A 27,646-nucleotide genomic window follows, 5' to 3' on the forward strand; every position below is an offset into this window, starting at 1 on the left:
TAAACTTGACCTTGCCCATAATGAGTTCCGTATCTTACCTTTTCTAATTTCCTAAAACTCATCGAACTAATAAGATCACTGGCAAACTAGTTTAGTGGTCCAAATATTACAAGTTGTGTTACACTAAAACCGTATCAATCAATCAATTCATTTTATCTATTATGCACAAGAGGTACACAATGGTCTGCAATATTAAATGAAAAGGTATACCCATTAGTACATTTCATTCATTTGAATTTAAGCCACACCCTTCAGATGTTTTACAGAATACTTCAGAATACCAGCCTAAAAATTTTCTCATTGTTCAACTGATTCATCAACTCTCCAAGATTTTATCCCATTATTAATGTCTGTAGTGATGTTCACCCTGTTACAAATGGTGATAGATTAGATTAGTACTTGTTCCATAGATCATGAATACGACACTTCGTAATGGTGCGGAACGTATCAGGTTAATAAAAGGTGTCTATACAAGATATTACATTACACAAAATATTACATGACACTTAATTATTTTTTCTTTTTTTTTTTTTTGGGGGGGGGGGGGGGGGGGGGGAGTTAGGGAAATTACCCACTTATTATATCCAAAAATTCATCTAATGAGTAGAAGGAGTTGCCATTAAGAAATTTTTTTAATTTCCTTTTAAATGCTATATGGCTATACGTCAGACTTTTCATGCTATTAAGTAAGTGACCAAAGACTTTCGTGGCAGCATAATTTACCCCCTTCTGAACCAAAGTTAGATTTAATCTTGATCATCCTTTCTCCTTGTGTTGTAGCCATGTACACTGCTATTACTTTTGAATTCGTTCAGATTGTTAATAACAAATTTCATAAGTGAATATATATATTGTGAGGCTACAGTGAAGATCTCTAGCTCTTTAAATAAGTGTCTGCAGGATGATCTTGGATGAGCTCCAGCAATTATTCTGATTACACGCTTTTGTGCAATAAACACTCTTTTACTCAATGATGAGTTGCCCCAGACTATGATGCCATAGGAAAGCAGAGAATGAAAATAGGCATGGTGAGCTAATTTACTCAGATGTTTATTGCCAAAATTTGCAATGACCCTAATAGCGTAAGTAGATGAACTCAAAAGTTTCAGCAGATCCTCAGTGTGCTTTTTCCAGTTCAACCCCTCATCAATGCATACACCTAGAAATTTTGGATATTCTACCTTAGCTACTGATTTCCGATCGAAGTCTATATTTATCAATGGTGTCATTCCATTTACTGCGTGGAACTGTATATAATATGTTTTGTCAAACTTTAATGAGAGCCCATTTGCAGAGAACCACTTAATGATTTTCTGAAAAACATCGTTTACAATTTCACCAGTTAATTCTTGTCTGTTGGGTGTGATAGCTATACCTGTATCATCAGCAAAAAGTACCAGCTTTGCATCTTCGTGAATATAGAATGGCAAGTCATTAATATATATTAAGAACAACAGAGGACCCAAGACCGAACCTTGCGGCACCCCATTCTTGATTGTTCCCCAGTTTGAGAAATCACCAGTTTTTTGCATATTATGTGAACTGCTTATTTCAACTTTCTGCACTCTTCCAGTTAGGTGTGATTTAAACCACTGGAGCACTGTCCCATTCATACCACAGTACTTGAGCTTATCTAGAAGTATTCCATGATTTACACAATCAAAAGCCTTTGATAGATCACAAAAAATCCCAACCGGTGACTTCCGGTTACTCAGAGCATTTAATATTTCATTAGTGAAAGTATATATAGCATATTCTGTTGAAAAACCCTTTTGGAAACCAAACTGACCTTTTGTTAAAACATTTTTACAGAGGTGTGAAGCTACTCTACAATACATTACTTTTTTCAAAAATTTTGGATAAGGCAGTCAGAAGAGAGATTGGACAGTAGTTGTTGACATCAGACGTACCCCTTTTTTTATGCAGTGGTTTAACAATGGCATACTTCCGTCTATCTGGGAACATACCCTGCTTTAGAGAGCTATTACATATGTAGCTAAGAATCTCACTTATTTCTTGGGAACAAGCTTTTATTATCCTGCTGGAAATGCCATCAATTCCATGTGAGCTTTTATTCTTGAGAGGGTTTATTATCTCCCTAATTTCAGCAGAAGAGGTGGGTGGAATTTCAATTGTATCAAATGGTGTGGCTAAGGCCTCTTCCATTAACTGCCTTGCTTCTTATAATGAACATTTAGATCCTATTTTCTCTACAACATTTAAAAAATGATTATTCAAAATGTTTTCGACTTCTGGCTTGTTGTTTATCAAGTTTCCATTCGCTTTAATGGTGATGCCATCATCCTATACTCTAAGTTGCCCTGTCTCCCTTGTAATAATATTCCAAACTCCAGGATAGCAAAACAATCCATATGTCAGTTACGCATGAAATAAAATATATTTATCAACACTTGGAAGCATTGTATTTGGTACATCAAACATTGTTTTTGCTAGTTGAAACAGGCAATACTGTCATATAACCCCCCAAAAAATTGCAGGTTTAACATATGATATTTGCTTTCAGGAACAGTAACAGCAGCCTTTATTTATCAGGAATTGTGGACATAGTATCAGCATTTTTGTGGCGTTCCATGCCATTAGCATTCAATAAATGCTTATTATCCATCCCTTGTTAGCAATTTTTGTAACTGTCACAAATTAATAGTTCCCCGTGCATGTAACCTTGTAAGAATGTGGTTTATTAATTAATAGCTCCCATTCCATGCCACTTAAACTCCGTGCTAAAGTGAAACTTATCTTAAATACCACCACAGTCTTATTTTGAACCTTACAACTGGTCTGAATTAAAGTCATTAGGTTACTTTGCACAAAAAACAATACTGTTTTCTGCAAAATTTTGTTATTGAGCAACACTACTATCACAGGTTCTCTAGTTCCACTTACCTACAAATCTGTCATTTATCTAGATTTTATATTTACCATTCTTCTTATGACTCACTGAGTTTTTGTTTAAGTGTGACAAAATGGAATGTTGGCATTTTATCATGTTCTTGCCCTTCATACACCACTCACTGTGTTAGTTGGTCTTACTCCTCATTACCTTGAAGAATACAATATTCTTCAACCCATATAAGAATTGCCTTCTTTCTACTAATTTCAAGACATCTTCCCAATTCTCAAAAATACTCCATATGTAAGCATGGTGCCTAGTCTTAAGGCTGTACAAGAGTCTGACAATTACTATGGTACTATTCTTTTACATTGCTGCTGCATATTTGAGTGCCTTCAAGATTAAAGCCACCTTTGCAATCTTTTCTGTTGCTGCATACAAGATGCTAGGACAATATACTAGGGAACACTTCTCCAGCCTTTGGAGTAGGCGTGAAACCAGATGTCAAAGGAATGCAAAGGCATGCTGATAAAACAGGTCAGTAAAGCCCATATGACAGACATTCTCAGGGAACTTAAAGAGAAATGTCTGGAAAAAAGGCACCACTGTTCTTGCAGAATACGGTCAGATAAATTTAAAGTACTGGTATTAATCTCTTTTAGATTATCAACAGTGGCACCATGAGAACAAGATGACAGATTAGAGTACATATTAGTACATGTAGACAGTAACTTTTCTCTCAGTCTATATGTGAATGGAATAGGACACACTGGCTAAAGCTATCACAATTGAACTCTAATAAACACATGATTCACACTTATAATTCACGTACTAAAATATGGGAGTGTTATGTTTTATGGTGATCAGAGTATGACAAATTACTCAGTATGCAATTTCTGTTGAAGAGGATTTAATTACAATTATAAGTAGGGTAGATATGGATCATGAAGTAATTTATTGCACTGAAATTCACAATTAAATGTTCTGTACAATATTTTTTATATATAAACATAAAATGGAAATATCATCAAAAAATAAATATGCATGGAACATAGTGACTAGAAATGATTTCACAAAACAAATACAACAATGTACATCAGGCAATTTACTTACACAAAACAATAAAATACTTTGGAGATCATTGTACGCCTGGATGCAAACGAAACAAAGTAAATGGTCCCTTAAATAACTGAAACACAACAGGTATTAAGTAAAATAAGAAAAATACCTAAAACAAACTACAATACATCATGTTACATTTTGGGGGGAGTATTGGACAATGTGTGAATCATTTACATTCTCATTTACAACAGTAAACTGGAACAAAACTTACTTTTCCTTTTTATTTCTTTACAATTTAAAATTAAATAGCATATTCATTGTCTGTTACCTAGTTACAACTACTTCAAGAAAGGGAAATGTCTGTAAGTTCATCTCTCAAACTTACATTAACATTTAATCAACAGAGCATGAAATGTAAACAATTTATTAATAATAATTTTTAACATAGACTTTGATCAGAATATTATAAACTATTTGTTTTATCCCTTACAAATAAATAATATGTCTGTCTCTTACAAAATGCATTGATTAACAAGCTTTACATTGGAACAGAGGTAAGATTTACCAAAGAGAGTTACAGACTAAACTATGTCAAACAATCCAATTTTATCACAGGTATTAATTTTTTTAAGTATGTTCAGTACTCACTTTGCATAATTACGTAAATACGACACGCTAACAATATTTTTAGCATTGCTTTTAATTAACAGATTTGAAAAATTACAGCAGTGTTTTTCACCTGTTGTTATGGGTTACCAAAATACTGATAAGTAATTCAGAGAAAACAAAAGATATTATCATTACAGAACATGATGCAAAGAAAAAGTAACTCCAAAACAAAAGAATGTATTATTTGTGTGGATAATAAAATAGTTCATCTTCACTGAAATTAAAATCATGGTACAGAACAGAACAAACATGCAAAAACTTTAGCTAGCTCAAAATGACGTTGTACGACACGAGTACAGGACTTAAATATAACAATTCAGTATCACCAATTCTAAGATTCCGGAGTATGTAACATTCTAAAGAGAGCAATGAACTACAAGGATAAGGAAAGAAGAAAGGAAATTGTCTATTTATGGGAGAAATGCATTAGAGAGTTAGTATAAAGAAAGGTTAGGGTTTTACATTCCATCAATAATGAGTTCATTAGAGACTGAGCACAAGCTTAGGGAAGGAGGCGGAAGAAAATCAGCCATGCCCTTTCAAAGGAACCATCCCAAGATTTGCCTTAAGCAATTTACAGAAATCATGAGAAACCTAAAAATGGATGGCTAGTTGGGAACTTGAACCATCTTCCTCTCAAATTTGAGACCAGTGTGGTAATGAACCATGAACCATGCCAATGACGGGGAGGCTTGCATGCTTCAGCACACAGATAGCCGTACCATAGGTGCAAACACAACGGAGAGGCATCTGTTGAGAGGTCAGAAAAACGTGTGGTTTCTGAAGAGGGGCAGCAGCCTTTGCAGTACCTTGTAACATCAACAAAACTGGCTTTGCTGTGCTGGTAATGCGAACAGCTGAAAGCAAGGGGAAACCACAGCCATTACGTTTCCTGAGGGCATGCAGCTTTATTGTATGGTTAAATGATGATAAGATATAAAATGCAGACTGGCAATGCCAAAGAAAGTGTTTCTGAAGAAGATAAATTTGTTAACAATGAGTATAGATTTAAGTGTCAGGAATTCTGTTCTGAAAGTATTTGTATGGTGTGTAGCCATGTATGGAAGTGAAACATGGACGATAAATAGCTTACACAAGAAGAGAATAGAAGTTTTCGAAATGTGGTGATAAAGAAGAATGCTGAAGATCAGATGGGTAGATCACGTAACTAATGAGGAGGTATTGAATAGAATTGGGGAGAAGCCGAATTTGTGGCACAACATGACTAGAAGACAGGATCGGTTGGTAGGAAATGTTCCGAGGCATCAAGGGACCGCCAATTTAGTATTGGAGGGAAGCGTGGAGAGTAAAAATCGTAGAGGGAGACCAAGAGATGAATACACTAAGCAGATTCAGAATGATGTAGGTTGCAGTAGTTATTCGGAGATGAAAAGGATTGCACAGGATAGAGTAGCATGGAGAACTGCATCAAAGCAGTCTCTGGACTGAAGACAACAACAACAATGTGGTAATCATTGTGCCACCTCATTGGTTTTTTTACAGTTAGGAGTACACTACTACAGTAATGCATATTATCTGTTTAAAGTTACTACTGATAGCCACTAAACCTTGCTGTTATATTGTATTAGTATATGAATATGTTGTTCTCCCCCTAAGGAAATAATATTTTCTCAGTTAGTCAACATACTCAGGCCATAAAAAATGGTTTTAGGTGATGATTCTGGGTTAGTTCCCCTTCAAAAAAACTGCTTTGAACTACAAAGACCGAAAGCTGTTCTCCAACATCTACATAATTCTCAACATAAAAAAGTTTTTAATGATAGCTATTTTTTGGCTGTTAACTGATTTTTCACTGTATCTTAGGAACAATAAATAGCACAACTTTAGGAACTGAAGGATATCATATGGTTGTCAGAAGTGCAGTAAAAATGAAGACCAAATAGAATTCAAATTAGAGCGTATGTAAGAAGAACATAAAAATTTAAAAAATGATTCTTCAGTCAGCAACTTTGGGGATGATACTAGAACTGACACAGGTCATAGGCTTGGAGAATTTGTTGAGAAGATGAATATGTTTGTCCTTAACACATTACTGTAAAAGAAAACAAAACTGGACTTGACAAGAACCAAATGGAACTAAAAATGAAATTCACTCACTTCATCAACCAAGAAAGAAACAGTATTGGATGTTGTGGACTTAAATCAGTTGTGAATTACAAATGACTCCTAATGTGCAGAGTAAAATTGAGATACAGAGCAGTAAAAAACAGACTCATCAAGCAGGAAATCATAAATGTAGATTACGAAACATTATTTAAGGCGAAGGTGTGACATTTTAAATTATACAAGTTGAGCATCTGAGACAAAATATGTAGGATGCTGATGATTAGTGTTTCAGGGCGCACAACAAAAATATGTAGGAACTACACACATCCATACCACTATTAGTTCAACAATGTGTACTGCATGTTCTGTAATTTTAGTTGTAATGTCTTAAGACTCCTATTTCCAATCATTTCATATTTTTATTTTCCTTCTAGGACTGCTTGATTACTAGTGTTTCAATCATTAGCAAACACACGCATTTAAACCCAAATAAAAATTTTAGTTTCATTTTCATATGTTATTTGGAGTGTTTATTTAAAAAATCTATGTTATTTATACTTTTTGTCCTGCAGTCACTTACAGTCTCCAATTCTTACAGTGTTAAATTAACCTCACCACAATCATAACTTTTCTTGCTACCACTCACCACGTTAAATACTATGTTAACAACTATCTAACTTCTACTATTAAGTCACAAAGTGGGTGGTAAGTATGATATTTGACAACTTATTGCACAACTTTGAAATGCTTTAAAAGAATAAAATATAGATCTGATCTGCAAAGTAATATCTCATTCTTGCTGCTTACAGGTGACAAATTTCATCAGCATGTTATCAATAAATATACGTGAGAAACTGCGAGTATGCCAGCTGTCATACAAAAGACTCGATTCAGTCAGTACTGTCACACAAATTTAAATTTTACACTAAGATTTTATTTAAAGAAAACTTACAGATACTCCCCTTTTAAATCTAGACCTTTTCATTTACTGCATCAGGAGTAGTGGCTGACATTTGCTGAAGCAAGACAGAAGACTACTATCACAAGCACTGAATTTACAAAAACAGTTAAATTAGTTTCCTGGATAACAGATTTCTACTTATAAATGTTATATGGCACTGAAAGTAAAGCTTAGTAGTACGACATAGAAAAGGAAGCCAAACTGTGAAACAAACACTGTGATGATCAGTATCACTGTGAAGAGCATTGTATTTACTAAACATGAAAAATGTTGCGGTCTTTAAATTTTTATTTTCCACTTCTGATAAAGAAGACAATTATGGTAACATCTCTCATACCACATCAACAATGATCTATGCAATGATCATAATGATTCCATAACTACCAAGAAATAAAATCTTGTTTTAGATATGTTCAAACAAATTGTAATGTCTTTTCTTTAAAAGAGCGCCAGATATCTACTAATTGTGTCAAAGTGTACGAAACAAAGAGTAATGATAGTATTTCATATCAACAACTATAAAAGAGAGTTGAGTAGTGGGGTTTAAAAGAGAAACTATTTAACTCCTCCTCCCTGCCCCTCCCCACCCATCCACACACAAAATTGTTAAAAATATCTGATCTTCATGTGATTGTGCATACCTATAAAAACTGGAATGATTAGTTCCACACAAAAGCAAAAGTCTAACATCTGTGCTGCAACTAAAATAAGATGCCAACACATAATGTCAAACAAGTCCTATTAAAACTAATGTATTGGTAAAATGTATCAGAGCAATGCAAACGAAATGTTAGAATTCTGTATCCAACAACTTTCAATATGAGCAACAATGTCTGATTACAGGTTATTATTATTTCAATTAAAAAGATAAATATTATTGTTTCTGCTATATAATAATATTTTCTGGTATACTTTCATAAATTACCAATTTCACTATCACTTTCATGTGCCAAAGGGCCTTCTACTTTTCTAGTATATTATAGTTACATACATAAAATTCATAACTTATCAATATAGCTCCTCCCACAATGATCCTTTTGCAGTACGATCTAGGTTTTTTTGACTAGACGTGTTTCTTACGCTCCCTAGATGTTTATTATACATCACAGTATAGTTACAACAGGTTGAGCACTTTTATAGTTGTCAGGCAATATTTGACAAGTCCTCAAGGATCATTCTGAAGCTCGTGGAAAAATTTTGTGCATTAAAATCATTATTTTTCTAATGCACTTAAGTTCCCATTGTCCATCAGTGCAGCACTTGAAATTGTTCATTCAAGTTTGGTGCATTACTGATTTCTTCCTTCAGGTAGCTTTTCGAGTCTATTATCCTCAAGATAATACAATGAACACTTTTACAATTTATTTACAAACTTTCTTAAGCCCTTCAATTATGTGGAGGGATTGACATCAGACAAAAATCCACCCATTCAGTCAGTAAAACATTAAATTCTAGCTACCATTCAATAAAATGGAGAACAGGTACTCTAGCAAGTCTAAATATACATTTTTTCCTTTCCTAATGAATTTTAAGCTTTATAAATATAAACTGACTTCTGTTGATCATTACTAATACATGAATATGTTGCAGAATGAAATACCTATATGTTTAAACATTATTAATCCACCTGAGAAAAAAAATTCTAAAGAAAAAACCTCTCATGAAATCTTGTTCTATTTCTTGAAAAGTATTTTACATGCAGCTGGACAAGTGAGTCAGTGCCAGAACTGTTGAAACAGATGAATAAACTAATTATGTATTAAACTACAGTACATTTATTGCTATTTGCTGGTTAAAAAAATTTCACACACAGCTCACATAATGGCAAAATCGCATGAATGTCCAATTCTTCATTCTTTTTAAAATGACCTTTCAAGCAAACACAACAACATAAACAAAATCTCATTTTGACAATAATTAGAATCGGTTACACTGTACTATAAATAGTAATAATACATTAATTATACAAGTATCCTGAAATTTACAGATCTGGAATCTACAGATTACAAAAGAAGAAGAAGAAGAAGAAGAAATGAGACATACTACAAGCAAACAGCAATAAAGACATTATTTTGGATACTTCATCTAATTTTAAGTCGTGCTAACACATTCAATAATGCATTTATTATGGAAAAACTTCAATAATAATGTCATTTTAAAACAGTACTTTTTGTGAGTGAACAAGCTAATCAAAAGGCTGAAGTATGCTAGATTTAGAGTTCACTTGGATTGAAAAAACCAGAGCACAGGTAAAAATTTGTGTGCTGACAGATCCTTTAAAACAAATACAGTATATGGATATGATAAAACAGTCACATCCAGAAATATACACTTTTAACCACCTCATCCAACTATTAAAAGGTAGTAGCACATACTATTTACCAATATTTGTGTCTGTATTATCTCTGTTTCTACCTTCCAGTCTGAGACCTCAACATCAGGCTCTTGCACTGACATGCTCCACTTTGCCCCTACTCTCCCAGCTGCATCTTCAGAGAGTATATGAGCCACTGTTTCTGAAAACTTTACTGGACATTAAAAATCATGATATCACTTATCTAGGAAAAAAAAGAAAGAGTAAAGTTAGCTTCATATGGCAACAGATTACACCCAATGACAAATAATGGATAAAGAGTTATTATGTAGACTAGGTTCATTGAGAAGGACTGGAAAACACTGTCTGGCAAAGGTGTTTCTCACCTCTCAAAGTGTAAAGACAAAAGAATGCCTGTCAAAACTATACAGTGCTAAATCTGTTTTCCTAAATGACATTTTCAGACTGAACAATGATGCGCTCATTACGGAATGAGTCTCCAGCAGACCAGCAACTGCGACGACACGTAAATATAAGCACAGTTCCATATTCTACATGGGAACTTGAAGACACACCCTCTCCTGAACAAGCTACTGTTAAACGTAGTCGAGGAATCAGTGTAGGTAGCAGCTGCAACTCAAACATCATATCACCAAGACAATGTGAACACCTTGCTGGTAATTCATTCACTGGCTGCAGCAATAATGGCCCACCACCTTCTCGGCAATACCTGTAATTTTAAAAAAATATAAAATTAGCTATAAAATTGTAATTTCCACAGTAATTAATATTTAACTGTTTCTATATGATTAAAACTGAGAGTGTCATGATGGCTTCGTGTAAGAAACCATCCGAGCTGCCCTCCATGTTTACACAGAGTGTGGGAAGCAACATCCATGACTGGTAGCTCTTGAGCTGAACTGTGTCCCTTGAAATTAAAGTTGTGGATTTTAATTGTGCCACATTAGCTAATAAAAAGAACCTCTGGGCAATGGAAAGAACGGACTTGTTGTCAAATGTAAAGTAGATTTCTTCTGCGAAGGAAAATTATTATTACGAGCACCACAGGTCATGCAGGTCTCACTCTTGTCTGTGGAATTCTATCCCCACAATTGGCTCCTTGGAACTCAAATACTCAATCAGCAGTAATTTTGGACAATCAGCACTCCAGTACAAACAACACTAGGATGTGACTGCACAATACCATAGTATTCACTGGACACAGTTCTGAGTGTTGGTTGAATCTTTAATACTACTACAGTTCCAAGAGTAAAAAAAACATTTAAACATCCATTCTTCTTCACTGTTTATCAAGTTTTATAAGCTCATCAGACAAAATGTTTCATCATCCTTAAAAATATGCACTGGTTCCTTTGGAATGCTGTACAATTGGGTGTACCTGGCAATTATGTAACCCTCCACCTCTTATGCAAGTCATGGTAGTTAATTGGGGGGGGGGGGGGGGGGGTGCCAGTTGGTTGTATTGGAGGTGTGCAGTAAAATGGGTGGACTTGAAGACCTGATACAATGGCTGAATGGAGCTACCCTGTTTAGACAGGTACATAAACACACAGTGAAAGAAGTTGCCCAATTTGGTAGTGTATCAACGCAGACTGTGCAACTTGTCTACATGGAATTGTGTACCATTCACAAGCATGTAACATGTACATAACTGACAGAGACTGGAGACAAATGCCAAACCTTGTCAGTGATAATTGGTTTAGAAACTACGATAATTTCTGTTACCAGTGAATGTACATCCATCTAAATCAGTTTCCAAACGAACAATTGTGAAGGAAATTGCATGCAATGGGCATTTGGAGTTAGGTACTTCGCAAAATTCCATTGCTCGCTGCAGCACATAAAGCTGCAAGTTTTCGATGGCCAAACCAACAAATAAGATACACTGTGGGGGCAAATAAAAGTGGCCCAGATGAGTGGAGACGATTGGACATGAATGTATGCATGTAACCACAACCATCACATGTACACCCGCCATGTGATTTCCACACTGGTTCAGAGCACAGTAGCGGCTTTGTCAGCATGAGTGGTGTAGTGCAGAGGGGATGATGGTACTCACAGTGGAGCAACGGGTGTTCAGTGTGGAAAGTTACGTGACAACAGTCATGGAAACAGTGCGGTCAGTTGTTGCCGAGAAGTTTAATGTTGTCAAAGTGCCAGAAAAGAGTGCCACACAATCCTTAGTCTGAAAATGGCGTCAGACAAGATCTGTTTTGAACAAGTCAAAAAACATTCAAAAATGTGCCCACACGTCAGAAAATGTGGCTGTAGTTCAGCAGAAAATACCCTTCAGAGTCCCACAAAATCAACCCAACACATCTCACAAGAGACCGGAGTATCAAGTCGATCATGTGGATGAATACTCTACCTGCACCTACACATACATCCGTACCGAGTGTCTGTTGTTCACGCATTAAAACTAGCAGAAGCTCCTCAGCACCTCCAGTTTTGTGAGTGGCTGTTCACTGAGATAATGAATGGCTTGGATATGGATTTGTTCTTTATGTCGCAAGAAGCCCAGTTTCACCTGAATGGTTATGTCAGCTCACAGAATCACAGGCTCTGGGCAGTGGAGAATCCGTCTAACTTCCACAAAACACCATGACATGATCATAAGGTTGGGTTTGGTGTGCAGTGTCTGCACAGCACATTATTGTTCCCATCTTCTTTCATTGCACACTGACTTCGGCACATTACGTTGCCAACATTTTGAAACCATTTGTGGCAGCATTAACACAGGAGTAAAAGATCTACAGTTACTTTCAACAGGATGGAGCAACTGCCCTTACAGACAGCCAAACCTTGGAGCACATTTACACTATCTTCATGCCTGACAGTCGTTAGCAAAGGTCATGGCCCTAGCTGGCCACCCACGTTACATGATCTGTCAGTGTGCAATTACTTTGTGTGGGGAGTCCTGAAGCCTAAGGTGTATCACAACAACCCTCATAGTCTTCAAGAATTGCAGTAGAACATTTTGGATAAGTTTGAAGCAATTCCAGCCCAGTTTAGATCTGCCTTCAGCAACTTGCTGACCAGAGACAAAAAGTGCCAAGAGATGAATAGTGGTCACTTTCAACATCTGCTATAGTGAGGTTAGTACTGTATTTCCAGTCCTCTGCTACGTTTCTTTGTATCCTGGAACTCTGTTCTCCAAGCCCCATTTACTAGGCCCACCTTGTAGTAATTGACTAGAGGCATGTAATGTGCTCCAATGGATCACAATTTTGGAAGTCTCCAAATGATGCAGCGATCAAGTGTACTAATGACCCAATGACCTAATACCTACAATGCCAGTCATATTTGATTATAAGATTTATGAAAACACCTATATTCCAAAGTGCAAAATGTTTGGGAGTTGGTAACACAGACCAAGTGCACTATGATTCTTGCTTGTTATTACAGTGAAGACTGTTTGTGATAATGCTGAACAGTATATTACTTACTTCTCTGTGCAATTCACTAAAAGTGTGGCAACATGGGTGACCTTACTAATTTGTTATGGGAGCCAGTTGGTGGAATGTAGCAACTGTATCAAAGACAGTCAGTGTCTTTATGTAGATGGATAGTAACTGCTTCCAATGTGGTTGTGGTGGCGGTAGTCGTACATACAATACAGAACAAAATTATGATTAAAACTTGCTCACAATGAGGCATATCACTGAACACAAGTTACAAACAACTGTAGAGCTAAGACTACATAAAGTGGTATCAAAATTCAATTAGCAGATTGATCAGATCGCATGCCTACCTTTACAGTCTAGCAACAATTTCACTACCAGAACCTTTCCAAGACTGGTGGCAATCTCCAACTTCTGATCACCACAATTAACACGTGAGTACAATGCAAGGAACTGATCTAGAAGAGGGTAACATGATCTAGTAACTTTTTTGTCTTGCTTTCACTAAAAGGATTGCTCTAAAAATAAATAGAATCCACAGAACCTTATTAAGTGGACTGCCTAACCTATCGTTAACAGAGGAATGTGACCACACTTTCATTGTATTCCATTGGAAAAATAATCATCTATGAACAAATTACAACCAATTCTGGGCATGATCCTATTTGAAACAGTATTCTCTTGCCTTCTTCTTTAAATGTTGTTTTCCACAAAAAAAGATGTGAAATGCAATAAACTCAGAGTATTCTTGGCTCGGTTAAAATTTAATTTCTGATTTGTCGGTAGACTTAAAGCAAACAGTTGCATGTAAGCAACAGTGGCAGCCTATTTATGTTGAGTGCTTGGGATTCCTGTATAGTTGGTTTAATGGGGGAAGACAAAAGAATTCATATTTATCAAGCAATATTTAAAGTAATAAATATTATGAAAAGTATAGATTGCTACTCACTGTAAAGATGGCATGTGGAGTTGCAGACACGCATGACAAAAAGACTGTTACATATAAGCTTTCACCCAAGGCCTTCTTCAGAAAAGAGAAATGCACACACATTCACACAAGCAAGGGGTTGTCACACGACAGCTACCTCCAACCACTCTGGCCAGACTGCAACAGAAACACACTGAATGGGAGTGGCGGGGAAGGGATATCACGGTACAGATGGGGGACAGAGGATTTGGCGGTGTGTGGCAGAGCATGCAGGGACTAGAGGCAGTAGGTAAGGACTGCAGAGAGAGTGTTGGTAGGCTATAGAGGAGGGAGAGGAGGGGAGAGGAGAAAATGGGGGAGCAGAAGAGGGTAGAAGACTGGTACTTGTGCTGGCAGAAAGCAGTGCACAATGAGGGTGAGGGGAGGTGCATTGTGAGGAGCTGACAGGAAAGAGGGAGTAGAAACAGTTGGGTGGAGGGTGTGATAGCAGGTTGCCATAAGTTGAGTTGAGGATGATTTCAGACATGGAGAATGTGTTATAACAGTAACACCCATCTGCGCAGTGCGGAAAAGCTGGTGGTGGAGGGGAGGACAAAAATAGTCCACGTTGTGAAGCACTCATTGAAATCAAGTATGTTAGATACAGCTGCAGGTTGTGCCACAGGGTAATACAATTTGCTCTTGGACACAGTATGATGGAGGCCATTCATCCTAATGGATAGCTGGTTGTTAGTCATACCAATATGAAAGCTAATCAATGAAGGCAGAAGAGCTGGTATATAACATGGCAGCTTCCAAAGGTTGCCCTGCCGCAGATGAGACAGGATAAGCAAGTGACAGGACTGGAATAGGAAGTGGTGGTGGTGGGTGGGTGGGGGTTGAGTTGGTAGGTGAATTGGGCAAGTCTTTCACCTGGGTCTTCCACAGTGATATGATCCCCTTGGCAAGGGGCTGGGATTGCGAGTGGCATGAGGATGGACACGGATGATGTGGAAGTTGGGTGACAGAACACCCTCTTCAGGAGAGGTGGGAAGCTCCAGTTGTTTCTGTTTATGGTGGTATTGGGTGATGAAGGGGCACTTCTTTGCAGCTGGTTCGTGGCAGTAATGGGAGTATTGGGGTGGGGGATATGGCACAGGAAATCTGTCGGACTAGGTCTTGGGAATAGTGTGTCTGTGAAGGCCTTCATGAGATCTTCAGTGTACTGGGCAAGTGACTTCTTGTTACTGGGCATGCTGTTCCCAGGTGGCCAAGCTTTATGGGAGGGATTATTTTGGTGTGGAATGGATGACAGCTGTCAGAATATAGGTACCGTATGTGGTTGGCAGATTATATGTGGGCAGAGGTGTTGTTGAGGCCATCAGAGAAGAGGTGGTCAACACCCAGGAAGGTGCCATGCTGGGTTGCGGAGGACAAAGTGAAGTGAATGTGAGGAACGTGTTGAGGTTGTGAAGGAATGGTGGTAAGGGTGTCCTAGCCCTGGGTCCATATCATGTCGATATCATCAATGAACCTGAACAGAACCAGGGGTTTGGGGTTTTTGGATGCTAGGAAGGTTTCCTCTAGATGGCCCATAAACTGGTTGGCATAGGAGGAAGCCATATTAGTGTCATGACTGTGTCACACATTTGTTTCTATTATCTTCCCTTCAAAGGAGTAGTTATGTGTTAGGAGAAAGATAGCAAAGTGTGCGAGGAATCAGGCAGTGGTTTTGGAGACTGAAGGACGTTGGGAAAGGTAGCATTCAATACGGATAAGACTATGGGCATGAGGGATGTCCGTGTGTAGGGAAGTGGCATCAACAGTGACAAGTAGGTATCGAGGAAGCATAGCAGTGGAGATGGTGCCAGAGTCGGTGAAGGAAGTGGTTGGTATCTATGACGTGGGAGGCTAGATTTCAGGCAATTGGTTGGAGGTGTTCGTAAGTGAGAGCAGAAATTCAATCAGTGGGAGCACAATATCCAGATACAACGAGGGGTCCAGAATTGTTGGGTTTGTTGTTTTTAGGGTGCTTGCAGAAGATGGGTGTGCAGGAATGAGGAGCAGAATTGATTCATGGCATAGTTTCTGGCATGGGCTAATGCTTTAAAGCAAGGATTGGACATTATGTTCGACTTCTGTGAAAGGATCACTCTGGAAGAGTTTACAGGTGGAGGTGTCAGATAACTGGCAGAGGCCTTCCACCAGGCAGTCACTGTGATTCATAACGACAGTGGTGGAACCTTTGCAGGTAGGATGATAAGGTCAGGACCTTTTTTGAGATTGCGTATGGCTGTCCTTTCTTCTTCTGAAATGTTGGTGTTCTTAGGAAGGGACTTGGGGAAGAATGGTAAGCCCAGGTTGGAGGTAAGGAACTCCTGGAATGTGACCAGGTCATGTTAGGTGAGAGGTGGGGGTATCATGGTTGGATGGTAGTGTAAGATGGGAGAGGCAGGATTCATTATGATGATGATTATGTGTTTAAAGTCACCAAACTACTGGGTCATTAGTCCCACCATTTCATGAGAGAAACATGTAAAAAGGTAAAAAGCAAAACAAGGGGGACTTGGCTGCTCCAACTATACAAGCAAGTCAAAGAGTTTGATAAAGAGTGTGACATTAGTAGTAACATGATAGGTAAAAGTAAACAGAGATAACTCAGGCAGCATCTTGCGCAAGAGTGTTGCAAGGCACAACAAGGTAGGAGGGTAACCTGTGACTGCATGTGGGGTACCTGTTGCAGGGGAAGGCTCTTCCCCTCACAACCACCCCTAACACTGAAAGTAGAGGAGTATTATAGTTTAGAGCAAAATCTCCCCCCCCCCCCCCCCCCCTTAGGAAATGCAATATTTTCGTAGTGGTTGTGTCATCATATGCAAGGATCTGAGGTAGTTAGGTAGGAAAGCTGAGAGCATGCTGCAGACCAACAAGCAGGATGCACTCAACAAGAACACATGCTACAGTCAGTAGACTCCGCAGCTGCAGGATGATGATCCTCCCAATGCAGAAGGAGCTCATTGGTGTGTCTCCAAGAGGCCTGGAAAAATGTATGCCAAACCGTAATGGACCTTTTAATTGCCCTCAACTTGTTTTGGTTCGTAGTAGCCTGTCATTCCAATTCCCAGACCCTCACAGTATTGCATCAAAGTTGTAATCATAAGTCAGTGCCCAGTATTGTGAAGTCTGCAGTTGTGTCTTTAGCTAGAAGGTTGACAAGTTCAATTCCTGGAATGCCTACATGGCTCAGTGTCTAGACGACAGTCACTGTCTTTCCAGAGGTGCAGAGGTCAATAGGTCTTGGAAGTTGGTGACCAAATGATTTTTTGGCATAGCACAGGGATATGACTTTTAAGCAACTCGTGGAATCGCTACAAATCAGAAAGTTTGTTGTGGTCAGGGACTTAACGTACCACAAAGCCTGAGATATGGCAACCAACTCTGCAGTATATACACCGCAGGCACTCAGCAGAGTGTGTTTCTCATGTCCCCTTGCACGTGCAAAAGCATAACCAACCCTGGTGCTGACTTTCGATCTGTCCATGTAAATGCATACGTAATTAGAATAACTGTGGAGGATCAAACAAAACAGGTGTTGGAGAAGGGTGGGATCAGCATCCTTCTAGGGGCCACAAAAGATGTCCATCCATATCACAGGATAGGGTACAGACCACAACAGTGTCGAGAGGAAGCTCTAGAAACACAGACTATAGGAGGCTGTTTGATGTCCCTCAGTAGAGTATTGAGTCTAGTTCCAGCTGGTCTACCCAGTTCCGGCCAATGTGCAAACAGTCTGAGCTGTTGGTTGTGGAACAGAGTTGATAGACATGGTTGAGTAGGCATCTGACAGATTGTGAAGCTCATCAGTTAAAAAATGGCAAAAGAGAGAAAACATGACTGCTCCTTGACAACACACCAACTCATCCATCTCTTGAGATCTTAATCGAAAAGGACACATTCATGAAAGTGATATTCAAAAATGGTTCAAATGGCTCTGAGCACTATGGGACTCAACATCTGTGGTCATAAGTCCCCTAGAACTTAGAACTGCTTAAACCTAACTAACCTAAGGACATCACACACATCCATGCCCGAGGCAGGATTCGAACCTGCGACCGTAGCGGTCACGCGGTTCCAGACTGAAGCGCCTTTAACCGCACGGCCACACCGGCCAGCGAAAGTGATATTCCTCTCATCTAGCACAACCTCATTATTACAGCTCTTGGATCAAGATGTTATAGAGACTTTCAAACAGTTTTACAGAAAAGAACTCTTATGTAAGTTATTGTCAGAAAGAGAAGTGGAAGCAGAATGAAGTCTGTCAAGAAATAAAAATACTGATTTGGAAAATGTGTCCTACATGATCAGACCAGCATGGGATAGTGTAAAGAACAGAATTTGAAAAAAGGCTGGAATAAAATTTTGGGTATGGCGGGAAGTTCTCAAATTCTAATTTAAAATAATGAACAGAATGGTGTGTCCAAAATGTTCAATATGCAAAAAGACCTCAATTGCCATGACACTCAAGACAGATGAGTGCTGATGATGCAGATACAGGGCACTAAATCTTGCAGGATATTGAAATTGTAAACCTTGTCACTGATAAAGCTGAAGCAGCCAGAATCTCGTCAACTAGTGGTCCAGAAAATGAAGGTGACAATATTCTGGCTGCTTCTGAAGCATTTACTTGTTCACATAATGTCTTCCGATGGTTTGAAGCTCAAGATAAAAGTGACCACTATCAGATATCTGCCCAAAAAAAGTGCATGACTTACCTGCTTGAAAGCTGGTAGGCTTGCTTGGACTGACCATACTTAGAATTTTTTTTAAAAAATTATTCCTATACATACACACTGTACATGTAAAATGCATATGTATTACATATTTCTTGTATACTAGGCAGTACTACACACATTCTTACTGTACTTGACTTTGTAATAATAAAAGAGATTAACATTGTTATAAATATACTTAATTTTTAATGGGTAAATTAGTAAATAAAAGTATACAGTTCGATTATCCAAATAAACCTGTTTTCTGAACACCATGTCCCCCAATTAGTTTGGATAATCAACACTCTACTGTAGAATTGACCACACCTTGTCTTAAAACACTCACTGAAGATAGTATTGTGTCCACAGTGCTAGAGGAACGGTGGCCCCTCTGCACCCATCAGGCTGAAGTGCCAAACTTGACCTTTTCTCTCGCAAAACCAGTGGTGTTTACGTTCCCACTACCTCACCCCCCCCCCCCCACTTCCAGTTTCACAATGCCTCCATCAAAACTTCTGTAACTTCTCCACATGTGAACCCACTGTGTACATGCTTTATAAAAAAAGTTTGATGGCATGTAAGAACTGATAAATATGGATTGCAACAGGCTAGTGACTGTTGATAAAATGCTTACTTATCTGTAGTCTTAAAAATGACTAATTTCAAAGAGACATTTTATATTTCTTGCCATTTAGCAAATAAAACTTACCTTATAATCTGACCTGGATTACGCTGTATGCGAAGCAGGAACTGATGGAACATTTTATCGCCATGGGCTGGAATACTTTTTTCATATTTTTCTTGTGTTAACTGGTCACCTTGACCCATGGAAACCATTTTTTCTTGCTCTGGACTAAATGAACCTTCCTCACTATTTTGCTGATACTCTTGCAACAATTCTCGGACATGTTCTGAAAGAGGAGTAATTGATGGCGAACCACCCAAATTCTCCTCATCAACACTTATGAAGTAGGGAGCAAATTCAAGTGAACAGGATGATGGCATTCGTTGTCCACTTGCTTCACTTGAGTTTCTGAGAACTGCTGGCAAAGGTGCTGTTTCTTGAAGCAATGCTATAAGGTCATGTTGAGGGGCTGTTGGTGTATCGATGCTGACCACTTCACCTTCATCTCCTTCTATCTCTGCTGTAGCTGCTGGAGAAATGAGACATCCAACAGCTCCTCCTTCCTGAATTCCTGCTCCGCCCTTCATTTCTCCACAATTGGCATTCCTTTCATCGAGGTTCAGATTCCCAAGCTGCATTCTCAGGTCACACTGATTATCTTCCATTTCATTATCATCATCTGACACATGTTCACAGCTCTCCACATTTTTTATGCAAGCTATTACATTACCATTTTCTTCATTGTTGTTAACGTTGTTGTCATCATCCCAATCATCAGCCTCTTGGCACCAGTCAGTAGTAGTTCCAGTATTGACAGTGACTGCTGGTGAGGCAACACCAGGATCAGAAGCAGTATCAACTGTTTGGCTACGCACACAGATCCAGCTGCATACATAAGAAATAGAAGTTACGGGGCAATACATTGTGGGAATGAGACTTATTCTACAATATATGTCATTCTCTTCAAACACAAAAATGAAAGAGCTCTCTTTAGAGAACATAAAACTGTCCAGCCAGTTTGTGCTATGTTATGTGTGGTAAGAATACACTATGACACCCAATAACAATTATACAGTAAAAATTATTACAGACTAAGTATTCAAGCAATCTCCATGAAGAGAATATGATAGAATACTTTCTTCCAATCATCTAGTCAAATGGTTCAAATGGCTCTGAGCACTATGGGACTCAACTGCTGAGGTCATTAGTCCCCTAGAACTTAGAACTAGTTAAACCTAACTAACCTAAGGACATCACAAACATCCATGCCCGAGGCAGGATTCGAACCTGCGACCGTAGCGGTCTTGCGGTTCCAGACTGCAGCGCCTTTAACCGCACGGCCACTTCGGCCGGCAATCATCTAGTCAACTAATGAACTTCTCACCATGTGTCTTCTTCCTTGGCTACGTTATGCTTTACATTGGAAAGTTCTGAAATATTACACTTTGTAACTCAAAGGTTTGTTAAGCCCTCTCGCTCCCTTTCGCCTTCACTACTACTTGCTAACTACTATCTAAGAGGACATTCAAAAGGGAATCTAAGGCCTATATTGTTATGCACACATCTAATCCACAACTCTTAATTTGCAGTAGAACTATGTACACCAAATTTTATGAAAATTGCGACACAGGCAAGAATGATCAAAATAAACTCAAACTTGATGGATGTGTAGAACTGAAAATTACAGAGAGATGAAGTGCACATACACCAAAAAGCACCCTTTTCGAGTGACTGGAAATTTCAAGGTCACATTTGAATGATTGTCAAATGAAGAGGAACTGTGAAACTAAATTGTCATTGCCCCTGCATCATTAATGACTAGTTCAAAAGATGAACAACAGACCCTACAAATTTTGGGTCAACCAAAAGTTGTGCCTTTGGCCCAATTTAACTTTGTTGTGTTGCGTCATTGTGCTGTGGCATCTTTGTAATGGATATTTGTTTGCAGAGCACATGTTGGAGTAAGCAGTGGTACACTGTAGTGTAGGATGATTGTGTTTATAATCTGTTTGTGAGTGACGTTAGTGTGACATTGGATTTATTGGCGTTTTCAAAGGTGGTAGTCGTTCACTTGTCCATAAGTTATTTTAATCTTGTTAGTTACTGGCAATGAATCAGTTTTCGGTTTTTGAGCTGTTAGTTTGGCATTTGAAATTTGCTCATCTGCGGAATTTAATTGTGTGTGTTCTTCATGGATCTAATGACTAAATTCAAGTCATTTAGTAGTGGCGGCTATGGACAAGAATATGGCTGCGACTATAAAATTTCCATGTTATCTGGCTTCACCGGACAGCAAGAGTTTTCATCAGTGCAGCCAACTGACAAAGTTCAAGGAAGTTGCTGCTTCTTGAACCTGGGACCACTACTTGTGGTAGCATCATCATGGTAACGTTTAGAGGTCTATTGGGGATTGGGTTTCTGGTTCAAGAAATCTAGTCTGGCCGTAAGAGATACTGTTCTGCTAACTTATTACTGGTGTTTTCATTTGTCTGTCTGGTTTTGTTCACATGAGATGAGCTTCAGGGGTAGGCACAACTGAGATTGGTTTCCTTTTTTCATGAGATTGGTTCAAATGGCTCTGAGCACTATGGGACTCAACAGCTGTGGTCATAAGTCCCCTAGAACTTAGAACTACTTAAACATAACGAACCTAAGGACATCACACACATCCATGCCCGAGGCAGGATTCGAACCTGCGACCATAGCAGTTCCATGAGATTCCTTCACAGTTTATAGAGTATAGGGTGATCTTTATGAGGGGTCTGGAGGAGGGGGGTGGGGTCACTGCAGAAACTGATGAGTCACACTTTGGAAAGACTAAGTATGGGAGGGGTGATCGACCTGTGGGGAAAACGTGTGTGTGTGTGTGGGGGGGGGGGGGGGGGGGAGGGGGGGGGGGGTGAAGGTATCCTGATGTGGTTTTAGGGTGGTGGGGAAGTGTACAAAATGGGTTTAGGTTGGTTCAGTAAAAGAACATACAGAACAGCATTTCACTATTGTTTCAGATACTTTTTCTTCACACACGGATCTGGGTACTATGAGCTTTTGACATTTAACAGTGAACCATAGCATAGAGGTTAAAGATTATGCAACGGGAGCCTGTGCCAGTATCATAGTGAGTTATTGGGGACTGTGAAGTCTGTTACAGAGATGGAGAAGAGGTGCTATTCTATTCCAGTTTCACCTTGATGAGTATTGCTGGGGAAAGAAAGTGCTGGAAAACGGTATTTCAACGTCTCTTGAAGCTTGTGGGGAAAATGTACATTTCGAAGGTAGGCAGTTAAACATGTGAGAGGGAAGGTATTGTTTAATGTGGATTGGGGCATTGTGGAATGGAGTGTGGCCCACCCCCCCCCCCCCTTTTTTTCTTTTTAGGGCAAGGGGGACAAAATTACACTTGTGTTAATGCGTTTTGTTTGAATTTAATATTTTTGTATGTATGTTTTTATGTGGGTACTGGTTGGGAATGGGTATCAGTTGGCTGGTGGGAGGAGGAGGGGAGAGGGGGGGGGCAGTTATGGTTAGGGAGGTGTGGGTCTTAAATAATGGTTATTTTGTGTGTGTGTGTGTGTGTGTGTGTGTGTGTGTTAGCTGACTGAGTGACAAGTATGTTCTTATGGTTTTTTGGTCTTTATGTGTAAGAAATGTAGTGTGTTTATTTATGTATATAATTTTCTTTGAGATATGAGTATTGAAATGTTTGTTGAAGTAGTTTTTTTTACCATTTTCAGTTGGTAGTTGAACTTCACATTTATTAGTTTATATTGGAGGATGTCATGGGATGTGGCCTCATTAGGTTTAGAGATTAGTTACTTGTGATAGTTATGGTTTGGTGGCATCCTCACCTCAAATTAGTGTTCAATGTGTTGAAGGTATGTGGGAGTTGCTGGTATTGTGGGCTTCATTTGAGCTATATAGCTCAAATGAAATTGTCAATACAGTTTTGGATTTATGTGTGGGTTTGTGATATCACAGTTCAAAATCAATGTGCGGTACTGCGATTTTCATTAATACTGAAAATTTTGATTGTCACACCATGCAACTCTGGTTCATATAGAGCTTCCTGCTATCTTCTCGTGGAACCAGTATATACAGATGAGGCTCCTGGACTGTACAATGTGCCCAGTATACAGCATAACTGCAGCCTTGTCCACAAGTTTGTAAAGGCCATACAGCTACATCATTAATGTTAGTTTAACAATGGAATATAACACTGGTGTGGACTTGTCTGTATCAATAGTATGTTGCAGGTGAGATTAGTAACAGACATACAAGTGCATCAGATTCTGTTGACACTAAACCACAAACCTCTCAGACTGCAATGGGCACAAGGCATGATAACTGGCAAGCTGAGTGATGAACTTTTTGTGTTTCTTGAAGTCCCAAATGAATCTGTCTTAGAATCGTGATCACATTGTGTTAATTGCCATCATGCTGACTAAAATCTGTACATTACATTTTCAAGTGACAGAAGAAGAAACATCTAGTGTGGTAGTTTGAGATGTCACCAGCTACAGAATGTACTTACAACTTATTTATAATGAGGGTAAACTGAATAGCAATACCAGGGAGAGTTAAGAGCAAGAGAGATTGCCTCATTTTTGGACGACTCCACATGCCACATTCAAGGTGAGCCGTGACTGGCCACAAGAGTTAAAGTTTTAAGTCTTTCTTCAATCAACCAAATGTCCCTCCACAATGGATATAGTGAACAACAGGTACTGTTGGTTCCCTGGTCTGCACATTTGCCTGACTGAAAAGTACATGAAATATGCTTGGAATTTCGCTCATCAACAACTTGTACACTACTGCTCTCCAGCAATCACTGCTGAAGTGGACTGAAAGTGTCTTGGAATACATTTTTAAAAAAATTCTTTGTTTTCATTTCACAACATTCAGAGGTTTTGATTGGCACAGAAATTTTGAAGTCTGACATCAAGTACCATATGATTTTTTTATCCCAAACACTTGTGTATTGTTGCGCGCCAAATTTTAGTACAGAGGGCATTTCAGTCAAGTGTATCTATCCTTCACGGTGTTGCAATATTCACAAATATTTGCAGAAATCATATCCACTCAAACGATATTACTCCCATATACAAAATCAGAAAATGCAACATTGACTATGTCAACAGAGTGAGTCTGTCAACAGAGAAGTCCCTTTCACACTACCACAATACAAAAAATCACAACCTCAATGTAATCTTCAGCAAAAATACAATATTTTCTGCTTTTTGAAGTAATGTATTCTATACACACTCATCAGAAGCGTACTTTAAAACGATAAAAAGAAAAATGACTCTTTATATAGGCGACATACGTAAAAACAAAACTTGACACGCATACGCTGAGATTGCAAATTACGATGTAAGTTCGGCTTCTTTCTCGCCCATGTTCACCAGTCATTGGAAATCTACCAGCCACCAGAAATCCTGGAGGTCAATATGTCTATTATGACCTAATGTAGATCTGTAACAAATATCTCACCTTTCGCTTTGATTCCAGCAGTTTGGATTTATGCAACCAAAAACATATAAAGTTCTGTGGTACGGAGAATTTTCGAGGGGAGCATAAATCTGTACGATCAGTGGAAGTACGAGACCGCACAACTGACACGACGGAGTCGGAATTCCATCGCATGGCCAATCCTTAAAGTAAAACAAATTATAATTTCACTCAAGATTCACAGACACAAGAGACACTGCCATTAAAGTAACTGATTCTTTGACAGTTAATTCCACTGGAGATTCACAGACACAAAGTGCCAGGGTCATTAAAGCAACTGATTCTTTGACAGTTATGAGAAAAAACAAAACTGCGCAATGATATACAACATAAATAATATTCAAAAAACACATTTGACAAGTACTGCGTATCACTGCAGTACTTAAATATCTCATTACCACCAGCCAACAACGTATGTATTCATTAAAAATAATTTCAGAACTTATTAAGATGGTACGCACCGGTTTACCACCGATTTTATTTGTTGTAAAATTAACAAAAGACTTGTGTTTTTCTGTGATTATCTCATCTTCGAAACCCAATAAAACCCTACCACCTTTCCTGGCCATTTTCCTGCAACATAAAATATTCAGTACAAAACAAACACAAATTCCGTCTGCAAGGTCAAAGACTAATCACTACAGATATGTCAGTCGTTACAAAATGCTATACTCTTTGTCAATATTTTACACTAACAATCTGAAGGCCTAACCACCCGCAAGAATCGGTCTGCGCAAATATCTGCACACAGGCCTGCGCAAGCAACAAATCGCTGCAAATGTAGTATATTTACATGGCACAAGTTCCAATCAACTGCTCGCCCGACATCTGTCGGTATAAAAATGCTATTGTGGGAACAAGAGACCGTCCAGTGAACTGCATTGTTTGTTGCCCTTAAACGAGTAGCTGATTTCGATAGTTTGATTTTAATTCTTTGTTTTTCGTTTTTTGTTTATAGCTGTACTTCCGACGTTACTCATAATAGTCAAATGGCTTGAAGTATATCTGGGTTTGATTTCTGACCTACATAATTGGTGACCCCGAAAACAAGATCGACATTTTTTCCGGATTACATACATTAAACATGGAAGGCGCAAATAATTTTTTACAAATCATTGGTGACGAGGTCCTGTAACTGCAACAAGATATTGAAATTTTAGAACAGTCCACGCTGAGAAACGACAGCAAGACGGACATGACGTGATCACAAACTCCAGCGATAACTACAGCGCCGCGAGCGCACACCAGCGCCGAAAATTTTCTGCTTGCAGATTCGTCCGCGCCAACTGCGCCGCGCCTACAATTGCAGGCACCTCCATTTACGCCTGCACAACCGAACATATGGTTTGCGATCTTGGAAAGCATTTTCGCACAACTATGAATCACAGAGGCCCGTGAACAACTTATGCCGGCAATTCCCCATCAACAAGAATATCTCGCCCTGAAGACTTCGTTAATCACTAGCTACATGAAGCTACCCGAGCAGAGGCTCTCACAAATGCTTTACCAGGCGAAACGTGGAGACAGAAACCCGTCAGAATTCTGGAGACATCTACGAGTGATAATGGACTTTAGCGTAATGAGCTGCTGCTACATATCTGGCGACAACAGCTTCCGTCTCAAGTACGGTTGACATTAATAGCACATGAAGGACAATCATTGGATAAATTCCTACAAGTAGCCGATAGAACATATGCCACACTGGAGTCAACAACTTTGGCATGCGTAGCAGCGACAAATACGAGCGCCACAAAAGAAGGTGACAAACACATCACAGTTTTAGGTGGAGCCGGTGCTGAATTGTGCCACCGCATCTTGTCGACAGTCACCAGACATCACTGGGGAACTCTGAGAGTTATAGACCACAATGGGACGAATTGTCACGCAGTTAAAAAACTTGGAGTTACGGATGGACGCTGATAAGAGGACGCAGTCACCTCGTTCATCCAATCTACAGCCGTCACACACCACTCAAGGTCAAATACTGCCGATGATATCTGCTAGTACCACAGACGGTTCGGCGTCCGTGGGACAAAGTGCACAAAACCATGTAAATACCAAAATGGGAAGGGCAGCTCGAATTAGGCGCCACGGGCTGCGGCATTTACAAACGGCGCCGCTGACGTAAAAAGAGTCAAATTGCAGCAACTCACAGATGGACACATGTCAAAGGTAAGGCCCATGATGGTACCCTTACTATTTTTCCGACGAGTCGCAGCATGACAACGCGTCGGTTCCACATGCTTGCTTGATGAGATTTCAAGCTTAAGATTTTTTAATAGACACTGGTTCAGAGGCCAGCACCCTTCCAGTCACGAGCACAGTTAAGATGACAATGGAGGAGCCCTTACCATTGTTAGCAGTGAACACCAGCGTCAAAACGAATGGATGCAAAGATATGAGAATAGACATTGGTTTTCCTACTCCATACAATTGGAGTTTCGTGGTGGTAGACATTACACAACCCATATTAGATGCTGATTGTCTGTCACAC

At 39.0% G+C, this 27,646-nt stretch overlaps 2 protein-coding genes across 3 annotated transcripts in view; one reads left to right on the forward strand and one right to left on the reverse strand.

Annotated features, from left to right (window-relative positions):
- Positions 1 to 9,896, forward strand: part of LOC124611858 — a 42,206-nt gene extending 32,310 nt beyond the window's left edge. Inside the window, exon 4 of one of the 2 annotated variants that reach the window (XR_006979506.1) lies at positions 7,459 to 8,095. Coding sequence is in view for 1 of the 2 variants with exons in the window: in XM_047140280.1 (XP_046996236.1) it covers positions 9,598 to 9,755 (158 nt within the window). In the remaining variant the exon portion in view is untranslated. Of the gene's footprint in view, positions 1 to 7,458; positions 8,096 to 9,597 lie in introns of those variants that run through there. The other variant, XM_047140280.1, reaches the window with a different exon arrangement.
- LOC124611842 (programmed cell death protein 2-like) lies at positions 8,175 to 25,756 on the reverse strand. The gene is made up of 4 exons (XM_047140279.1): positions 25,614 to 25,756; positions 25,135 to 25,295; positions 19,732 to 20,532; positions 8,175 to 10,654 (listed from the first exon to the last, which is right to left on the reverse strand). The coding sequence occupies exons 1-4, from the start codon at positions 25,719 to 25,721 to the stop codon at positions 10,372 to 10,374; spliced, it is 1,353 nt and encodes a 450-aa protein (XP_046996235.1). The 5' UTR covers positions 25,722 to 25,756; the 3' UTR covers positions 8,175 to 10,371.
- Positions 25,757 to 27,646: the final 1,890 nt, after the last annotated feature.

The sequence above is a fragment of the Schistocerca americana genome, chromosome 1 (genome assembly GCF_021461395.2).
Source record: "Schistocerca americana isolate TAMUIC-IGC-003095 chromosome 1, iqSchAmer2.1, whole genome shotgun sequence".
Classification (NCBI taxonomy): Eukaryota; Metazoa; Arthropoda; class Insecta; order Orthoptera; family Acrididae; genus Schistocerca; species Schistocerca americana.

What these genes read in the sequence shown, in the direction of transcription:
- LOC124611842 (XM_047140279.1), bottom strand. Translation starts at nt 25,721, where the DNA reads ATGGCCAGGAAAGGTGGTAGGGTTTTATTGGGTTTCGAAGATGAGATA. An exon ending in ATAAAATCGGTGGTAAACCG is followed by an intron (nt 25,296 to 25,613) that starts GTGCGTACCATC and finishes TTTTACTTTAAG; the next exon opens with GATTGGCCATGCGATGGAAT. An exon ending in AATCCAGGTCAGATTATAAG is followed by an intron (nt 10,655 to 19,731) that starts GTAAGTTTTATT and finishes TTAAAATTACAG; the next exon opens with GTATTGCCGAGAAGGTGGTG.